This window comes from Myxocyprinus asiaticus, chromosome 47 (assembly GCF_019703515.2).
Source record: "Myxocyprinus asiaticus isolate MX2 ecotype Aquarium Trade chromosome 47, UBuf_Myxa_2, whole genome shotgun sequence".
NCBI classification, from domain to species: Eukaryota; Metazoa; Chordata; class Actinopteri; order Cypriniformes; family Catostomidae; genus Myxocyprinus; species Myxocyprinus asiaticus.
The window spans coordinates 1,157,501-1,167,500 of NC_059390.1; the positions used below are offsets into that span (position 1 = coordinate 1,157,501).

At 41.0% G+C, this 10,000-nt stretch overlaps 1 protein-coding gene across 2 annotated transcripts in view; it reads left to right on the forward strand.

The window, feature by feature from the left end:
• LOC127436418 (beta/gamma crystallin domain-containing protein 1-like) overlaps window positions 1-10,000 on the forward strand; it is a 30,779-nt gene that overhangs the window by 19,381 nt on the left and 1,398 nt on the right. Inside the window, exons 13-20 of one of the 2 annotated variants that reach the window (XM_051690536.1) lie at window positions 974-1,100; window positions 1,308-1,337; window positions 1,419-1,531; window positions 1,639-1,771; window positions 3,000-3,136; window positions 6,573-6,696; window positions 6,800-6,958; window positions 7,591-7,753. In XM_051690536.1, the coding sequence (XP_051546496.1) occupies window positions 974-1,100; window positions 1,308-1,337; window positions 1,419-1,531; window positions 1,639-1,771; window positions 3,000-3,136; window positions 6,573-6,696; window positions 6,800-6,958; window positions 7,591-7,753 (986 nt within the window). Of the gene's footprint in view, window positions 1-973; window positions 1,101-1,307; window positions 1,338-1,418; window positions 1,532-1,638; window positions 1,772-2,064; window positions 2,147-2,999; window positions 3,137-6,572; window positions 6,697-6,799; window positions 6,959-7,590; window positions 7,754-10,000 lie in introns of those variants that run through there. The other variant, XR_007896394.1, reaches the window with a different exon arrangement.

The window sequence follows — 10,000 nt, forward strand, 5'->3', positions numbered from 1 at the left end:
AGTAGGCCTGGGCTCTGGGTTGTTCTTCGTGCTTTCGGAGTCCCTGACCCTCTGCTCATGATCATTAAGGACCTTCATGATGGTGAGCAGGCCCGGGTAAAACTACATGGCCGGGAGTCAGAGCCATTCCCTGTACACCTTGGGGTGCGACAGGGATGTCCTCTTGCTCCCACATTATTTAACATCTATTTTGACCACGTAGTTCGTGAAGCCTTCAATAGCTGTACCGGAGGTATTTCCATCTGGTACAGATACAATGGGAGGCTGATCGATGCCCGGGTGCGGTCAAGCGATGGCTCCCTATTGCTCAACCATGTTATGTATGCAGATGATCTGGTAATTGCTGCTCACTCAGAGGAGGAGTTGGGGGGTGCTGCTGCTGAACCTGGAGCTTGCCTCTGTTGAACACATGACAGATCCACAATGAAAAAAAAATGCAAGATAAAAAAGATATAAAGAGAAAAGTGTAACACTTTACAATATGTTAACATTAGTCAATGCAATAGATATCATGAACTGACAATAAATTATTACAGCACTGATTAATCTTGGTTAATGTTAGTTTATAATACAGTAAATAATGTTAACAACATTTAGTATACAGTATGTTGAAAGTAACATTAACCAAGATAAATAAATGCTGTAAAATGTATTGTTACTTCATGTGAACTAATGTTAACAAATGGAACCTTATTGTAAAGTGTTACATGTTAACATGACGATTGATGTGGTAAATAAAGTTTATTTTGCACTTTAAAACATTTTGCACTTCTGTTTTTGCAGTTCTAACCAGTAGAACTCATTTGACATATTATGCATTTCACTCGACATGCTTTACTTAATCCAGATATCATTTATTTTAGTAGGTGTTTCTTTTATATTACACACAAAAAAAATCTATATATTTATGAGCTTTACAATGCAATGCATTTACGCTGATGCATTGGTGCAACCTTGTGTGTGTGTGTTATAGGTGGGTTGCGTTTGAAGACCCTGGGTTCTCTGGTCAGCTGTATGTGTTGGAGAAAGGTCAGTACGGAAGCCCGGAGGACTGGGGCGCATCAAACAGCCGAATCTCGTCTGTGATACCAGTGACTCAGGTGAGTTTAACTCAAATAATGATCTACGATTACAGTATTCTCGTTAAAGTCCACATGAAACCACTTTTGCATAATGTGATGTATTTCTGAGTAAAACAGGACATTCGATGAGAAAAAAATAAATGAATAAATGGAACGTGTTAAAACATGCTTGTTGTTAGTAATGTGTCACTGTCGTAATGTGTTCGTTATTTAATTGTGTTTCAGGAAAATCTGGGCGACTCGTGCCATTTCAAGGTGTGTAAAGGATATTATGATATATGTATTTTGCTCCAGTTTTCAAAGCTTATTGTGAAAGGTGTGTTTTTGTTGTAATAGATTCAGTTGTTCTCTGAGGCTGAACTCTGTGGGACATCTGTGCTGCTGGACGACTCGTTACGCACAATGCCTGACGGATTCACCGTGCACTCCTGTAAAGTTCTCGCTGGAAGGTCAGATTTATTAATTTCTGTCTGTCTGTCTGTTTCTGTTTATTCCTCTGTTATTAATGTGTGTGTGTGTGTGTGTGTGTGTGTGTGTGTGTGTGTGTGTGTTGTAGCTGGCTGGCATTTGGTGGTGAGTGTTTTTCCGGGCCGCAGTGTGTTCTGGAGGAGGGTGTGTATCCTGACGTCAGGTCGATGGGTTTTACTCACCACGACACATTAGTAATGTCACTACATCCAACTGGATACGTGAGTCTCATTTCTGACCCATTACAGATTAATTTTCACTAAAACAATGTTCTAATTATATAAAGGACTTTAATGTACAGTAATTTGCTTTCTACATAAATCTACATTAGATGCTGTATTGGTTATTGTGGCAGGGCGGAGGGCGGGGCCGGGTCGTGATTCTGCACACCCGGCCCCTAATCAGGCTGATCAAGCCCGAGAGGGATAAAGGAGACCGGAAAAATGTGCCACAGTTATTTAGATGTGTGTTTGAGATTTGAGAGTATTTGTCTTACAGTATTTTGTTTACACAGGTTTTTTAATGTTTGGTACAGTTGAGCAGAGCGGGATGAAGAATTCCAATGTACCTGTAGTTGTACTTGTACTTTGTATATGGTGAATAAACTTAAAGGGACAGTTCACCCAAAAATGAAAATTCTCTCATCATTTACTCACCCTCATGCCATCCCAGATGTGTATGACTTACTTTCTTTTGCAGAGCACACATGAAGATTTTTAGAAGAATATCTCAGCTCTGTAGGTCCATACAATGCAAGTGAATGGTGACCAGGACTTTGAAGCTCCAAAAAGCACATAAATGCAGCATAAAAGTAATCCATAAGACTCCAGTGGTTTAATCCATGTCTTCAGAAGTGATATGATAGATGTGGGTGAGAAACAGAGCAATATTTAAGTCCTTTTTTATTAGAAATCTTTTTTGGCGATTCACATTATTCATAATGCAACCTACTGGTTGGGGCTGGTCAAAGTTCTTAAATATTGTTCTGTTTCTCACACACACCTATCATATCACTTCAGAAGACATGGATTAAACCATTCACTTGTATTGTATGGACCAACAGAGCTGAGATATTCTTCTAAAAATCTTCATTTGTGTTCAGCAGAAGAAAGAAAGTCATACACATCTGGGATGGCATGAAGGTGAGTAAATGATGAGAGAATTTTCATTTTTGGGTGAACTGTCCCTTTAAACTTTACTGACTGTATCACAATGTCTGACCCTGAGATCACAAAAAAAATAATTTTGAAAAGGAAACACTGTTGTATATTATTGTATTATATTTGCATATACAATATTTGCAAATTATATTACATATTTTTATTTACATACAGTATATTAAATCAGATGTTTGTTTACTTTGAACAATCAGTACTTGTGGATCTTAATTTCTGTACATTTTATGTAGACATAAAAAAAATACTAGCGATCTCTCTGTCTGTCTTTCAGGAGTTCTCTCTGCCTTCTATTGTTCTGTTCGAGCGTTCTGGACTGAAGGGACGCAGAACTTTACTGAAGTCCAGTTCAGTGAATCTGCAGTTTACAGACTGCACTAGAGTCTCATCTATACTGGTGGAGGGCGGCATGTAAGAGAACACACACACGTCACAAAATATATTCATGTTTTTAAGATGGTGTATCAAGTTGTTCAATTTTGAAATATGCATCTCAACACTAGAATTTTGCTCAATTCTGTAAACTCAATTTTGCTGCATTTTGTCTAGTTGTTTTTGATGGCAAGAACAGGTCCTTAGTCTGCATTTCTGCACATACAGGTGCATCTCAATAAATTAGAATGTCGTGGAAAAGTTCATTTATTTCAATAATTCAACTCAAATTGTGAAACTCGTGTATTAAATAAATTCAATGCACACAGACTGAAGTAGTTTAAGTCTTTGGTTCTTTTAATTGTGATGATTTTGGCTCACATTTAACAAAAACCCACCAATTCACTATCTCAAAAAATTAGAATACATCATAAGACCAATAAAAAAAACATTTTTAGTGAATTGTTGGCCTTCTGGAAAGTATGTTCATTTACTGTATATGTACTCAATACTTGGTAGGGGCTCCTTTTGCTTTAATTACTGCCTCAATTCGGTGTGGCATGGAGGTGATCAGTTTGTGGCACTGTTGAGGTGGTATGGAAGCCCAGGTTTCTTTGACAGTGGACTTCAGCTCATCTGCATTTTTTGGTCTCTTGTTTCTCATTTTCCTCTTGACAATACCCCATAGATTCTCTATGGGGTTCAGGTCTGGTGAGTTTGCTGGCCAGTCAAGCACACCAACACCATGGTCATTTAACCAACTTTTGGTGCTTTTGGCAGTGTGGGCAGGTGCCAAATCCTGCTGGAAAATGAAATCAGCATCTTTAAAAAGCTGGTCAGCAGAAGGAAGCATGAAGTGCTCCAAAATTTCTTGGTAAACGGGTGCAGTGACTTTGGTTTTCAAAAAACACAATGGACCAACACCAGCAGATGACATTGCACCTCAAATCATCACAGACTGTGGAAACGTAACACTGGACTTCAAGCAACTTGGGCTATGAGCTTCTCCACCCTTCCTCCAGACTCTAGGACCTTGGTTTCCAAATGAAATACAAAACTTGCTCTCATCTGAAAAGAGGACTTTGGACCACTGGGCAACAGTCCAGTTCTTCTCTTTAGCCCAGGTAAGACGCCTCTGACGTTGTCTGTGGTTCAGAAGTGGCTTAACAAGAGGAATACGACAACTGTAGCCAAATTCCTTGACACGTCTGTGTGTGGTGGCTCTTGATGCCTTGACCCCAGCCTCAGTCCATTCCTTGTGAAGTTCACCCAAATTCTTGAATCGATTTTGCTTGACAATCATAAGGCTGCGGTTCTCTCGGTTGGTTGTGCATCTTTTTCTTCCACACTTTTTCCTTCCACTCAACTTTCTGTTAACATGCTTGGATACAGCACTCTGTGAACAGCCAGCTTCTTTGGCAATGAATGTTTGTGGCTTACCCTCCTTGTGAAGGGTGTCAATGATTGTCTTCTGGACAACTGTCAGATCAGCAGTCTTCCCCATGATTGTGTAGCCTAGTGAACCAAACTGAGAGACCATTTTGAAGGCTCAGGAAACTTTTGCAGGTGTTTTGAGTTGATTAGCTGATTGGCATGTCACCATATTCTAATTTTTTGAGATAGTGAATTGGTGGGTTTTTGTTAAATGTGAGCCAAAATCATCACAATTAAAAGAACCAAAGACTTAAACTACTTTAGTCTGTGTGCATTGAATTTATTTAATACACAAGTTTCACAATTTGAGTTGAATTACTGAAATAAATGAACTTTTCCACGACATTCTAATTTATTGAGATGCACCTGTATATTCTGCATGTTTGCTGGTTTCTTTCTTTATATACAGTCTGGCCTCCAAGTCAAGCAGGAAATAGTTCTGTTACACAGACACACAGTTTTAGAGTCTGTAAGCTCATTGACAGACTTCAGTGGAAAGTCTGAAATTGAAAAGACTTCAGTGGAGTGTCACATTTAACATAGTCATGTAAAAACCTCACCTCTCAAGCTCTGTTCCAAAACCAAGTGACAGCATATTAAGGCATCATAGGCGCTTGCGACACAAAAAGGAGAGCAGCAATATTATGCTACCTTCTTGTTTTGATCATAATGTAAGAGATCAGTAAAAATAAATGTGCCTAATCAGAGAGTTGAAAAAAATATTTTTTGTAAGCAAACATATATTTCAGTCAATACCAAAAAGTATCGATAAAAATGTTAAGTTGAATTAAATATTTAACCTCGTGAGACCCGGCGTCCACATGCGTGGACATTATATTTTGGCTTCGTTTTAGGCTATGTGTAACGGTAGCCAGCTGATAGATAGAGTCCCGTAGGGAGCGGGTAGAACAGGAGCGTCCCAATGGTGCCGTGACCCGGATGAGAGTGAGGTTTAGGGGGGGTGAGTGTAACGGTAGCCAGCTGATAGATAGCTGTGCAATGTGTATAAACCTCACTCTCCTGACCTCAAGAGGTGCACTAGCGACTGACGCTAGGGGCTGTAGCCTTTAGCCTCCTTGTTAGCACACCCACTTCCCATGACGGAGATGCCGGTTCGAGTCCCGTACGGAGCAGGTAGAACAGGAGCGTCACATATGCCAGCTGATCTCAGTTCAGGAGAATCTAGGCTATCATTAAAGGGTTAAACTTTCAGCGCACCGAGTCATGTGACAAAACAACATGGTGCCAATCTCAGCAGAGTTTGCTTTCGGAGAAACGGTGACATAACTGCATCTGGTAAGAAACCAGCTTATGTTTTTACATTAAAACCTGTTTGTGTCAAAAGAGTAGAGTCTCTAGTTTCATCCGATATGCCATATTAAAAATTGCATCGATATATCGCGAAACAGCACACTGTTAAACACAATGTCCACGTACATGGACAATAGGACTAACTTTCCATAAAAATCCTTCATTCACTGTGCTTTCTGACTTTCTATAGCTTAGTTACTTAAAATTCACAACTTAGTCCCACTGTCCACATATGTGGACATACATTTTTTGGAAAATAATTTGCTCTAGAAAACAAATTTTTGCATGTTTATTAGGTGCTGCTAGTTACAAATCAAAAAGGGAAATGGAAGATGCACACAGCAGTCATGTGGGGATCTCAGGAGGTTAATCATTTACCCAATATTGTGTGTGCTTTGTATTTTAATGTTTATTAATGTATATTTGTCTTAGAAGGTAGCTGCCTATGAAGACAGTATACAGTGAGGCAGCTCACAAGGGTTCGGCTAGCACTCTGAACACACACACTTTTCCATGAGTGGTGAATTCTTCTCCTGAAGGAGCATTTGGTTGGAGAGAGTGGTTATATTTAGTCTGAACTGACCACAAACTTAAAACAAACTGTGTGTGAAAGCAGCACAGAGGAACTTCAGTGTGTGTTCATGTCCGGGGTGGAGATTCACAACGAAATCCATCAGCGAACAAGACAAACATGCATGTTTGAGCGTGTCACTTGTATGTTGATTGACAGGTGGGTTCTGTACGAGTTGAATAACTTCAGAGGTGCTCAGATCCTGCTCAAGCCAGGAGTGGTTCCTGATTGGCCCAAACTTTCCGACTGGCCACGAATCGGATCTCTCCGCCCACTCATACAGGTCAGAGACCCCACCCACCGTGAATCAAACTGCCATCAAGAAAGAAAATGTAACTATATTCATAGTAACTCAGACAGTGTGTGTGTGTTTGTCATCCACGCAGAAACAAGTGCATTTCCGTTTGCGGAACAAGGAGGCGGGGCTACTGATGTCTGTCACAGGGTCGCTCGGTGACATCAAACTGATGCGTATCCAGGCAACCGAGGAGACGGGTGGCATGGATCAGATCTGGATCTATCAGGACGGTCACTTGCAGTGCAAAGTAAAGACTGACCGATAATCAGTTTGATTTACTTTCTATTTTTCACACTTTATCGGTTAGTGGTTGTTTAATATCGGTCCACAGATAAATGCCTATTAAATGCATATTATCTTTAAAGAATGGCACCCATTAGCATTACACCATTGTAATGAAACAACAGTGCTTACAGGGAAAGTATCTTACAATTTTAATGTCTAGTTGGCAGAAATTCAGCTTGCATAACAGGCATTCATGCAGTGAGATTTGTTACAGAAATGCTCGACACGTAGTATTTTAAGCTTAATTATTATTATTACTTTGGCGTAAATTATAATTTTGAATCCCATTACAAAATAATGGATTACTCAGTTAATACTGATCCTTAGCATTTAATATTTGGGCTTTCATGTTCATTTATGTTTATATTTTACTAGTAAAAAAAAAATAAATAAATTATAATTTCTAGTTGAGTTGACACGGAATGACCCTTTTGAAATATTCATTATGCACGTAGTTTTGTTGTTGTAGCCCAATGATTTAGTTAATATTGTGTCAAGAGCAGAAATAATAAAAAATCTGTTTTTATATGTCAAAGTATGGTGTTACCATCTGAAACTAAATTGCCTTTGTGTATGTATTGTCGTGTGTGTTAGTGGCTTGCGGACTGCTGTGTGGATGTGGGTTCTGGAGTTCCGATGGCCGGCAGCAGAACGGTTCTCTCTTCAGAACCAAGTCAGTCTCAGCAGCTGTGGAACATCACCTCTGATGGACTCATCCGGAACAATGCTGCTCCTAACCTTGTACTGGAGGTCAAAGGTCAGCAAGCGCCCCATATGAGCAAAATATTAACAAAAACACTTGTTGCCTGGGTTGCTCAGCAAGTATTGACACTGACTATCACCCTGGAGTCGCGAGTTCAAATCCAGGGTGTGCTGAGTGACTCCAGCCAGGTCTCCTAAGCAACCAAATTGGCCCGGTTGCTAGGGAGGGTAGAGTCACGTGGCGTAACCTCCTCGTGGTAGCGATTAGTGGTTCTTGCTCTCAATGGGGTGTGTGGTGAGTTGTGTGTGGATCGTGGAGAGTAGCATGAGCCTCCACATGCTGTGAGTCTCCGCGGTGTCATGCACAATGAGTCACGTGATAAGATGCGTGGATTGACGGTCTCAGAAGCGGAGGCAACTGAGACTTGTCCTCCGCCACCCGGATTGAGGTGAGTAACCGCACTACCACGAGGACCTACTAAGTAGTGGGAATTGGGCATTCCAAATTGCTGTGCTAATTCTGTCGATTAGCACAGAAAATCAGAATCAGTATGAGCTTTCTTGCCAAGTATATATAGAAATACACGATAAGACAAAAATATGTATGTATATGTATGTACAAATACAAGTCCATTATATACAGCTATTGCAAGAGAATGTATGGCAGAAGAGGTAGGGTATGTTGGATTAATATAAATAGGCTAAGCTGTGTATTGCACATAATTATTGCTCAATGGGACAGTTTTAACTGTTCATGAGATGGATAGCCTGAGCGAAAAAACTGTTCCTGTGCCTGACGGTTCTGGTGCTCAGAGCTCTGAAGGAGCAACAGTTCAAAAAGGTAATGGGCAGGGTGAGTGGGGTCCAGAGTGATTTTTCTAGTTCTTGAAGGGAGGGCAGGGGGAAACCAATAATCCTCTCAGCAGTCCGAACTGTCCTTTGTAGCCTTCTGATGTCCGATTTCGTAGCTGCACTAAACCAGACAGTTATAGAAGTGCAGAGGACAGACTCAACGACTGCTGAGTAGAACTGTATCAGCAGCTCCTGTGGCAGGTTGAACTTCCTCAACTGGCGTAGGAAGTACAACCTCTGCTGGTCCTTTTTCACAATGGAGTCAATGTGGGTCTCCCACTTCAGGTCCTGTGAGATGGTAGTGCCCAGGAACCTGAATGACTCCACTGCTGCCACAGTGCTGTTTAGAATGGTGAGCGGGATCAATGTTGGGATGTTTTGAGTGTGTTCAGCTCCAGGTTGTTTTGACTGCACCAGACAGCCAGCTGTTCAGCCTCCCTTCTGTATACAGACTCATTGTCATCTTGGATGAGGCCGATGACAGTGGTGTCGTCTGCAAACTTCAGGAGCTTGACAGATGGGTCCTTGGTGATGCAGTCATTGGTGTAGAGAGAGAAGAGTAGTGGGGAGAGCACAAATCCCTGGGGGCACCAGTGCTGATTGTACAGGTGCTGGAAGTGAATTTCCCCAGTCTCACAAGCTGCTGCCTGTCTGTCAGAAAGCTGATGATCCACTGACAGATAGAGGTGGGAACAGAGAGTTGGGTTAATTTAGTCCGGAGGATAGCTCTGATGATGGTGTTTAAAGCCGAACTGAATTCCACAAATAGGATCCTTGCATATGTCCCTGGTCTGTCCAGATGTTGCAGGATATGATGCAATCCCATGTTGACTGCATCATCCACAGACCTGTTTGCTCGATAAGCAAACTGAAGGGGATCCAGAAAGGGTCCAGTGATGTTCTTCAGGTGGGCCAACACCAGTCTCTCAAATGACTTCATGACCACAGACGTGAGAGCGACAGGTCTGTAGTCATTAAGTCCTGTGATTTTGGGTTTCTTTGGGACAGGAATGATGGTGGAGCATTTGAAGCAGCAGGGAACTTCACACTGCTCCAGTGATCTATTGAAGATCATTCAGACCTTTCTCTCAGTTTGTCAAAACAAGGAAAACCGTGTTTACAGCAATGATTTAGACTCTGTACAGCTCAAATAACACACTATTTATTACTGAATAATTCATGCATGTGCTTTAACAGAAATACAAGTTTCACATTTCTGCTTTTAAACCCTTTGGGATGTGTTGCCCCATAAACTTCCATTGTGAGTGCATTACTGCAAACACATTTTTCCAAATGAGGAGTGAGTCAAAATTATTTTCTGTTGTAATCCACAGCATGCCACATATCTGTTTTTAACCCCCCATAAAAGTATTTAACAGTCTTCTAGAGAAATCTAATAAACAGTTCATCACAACTTGACAGATGACATAACTCAGTGACACTGTACTGC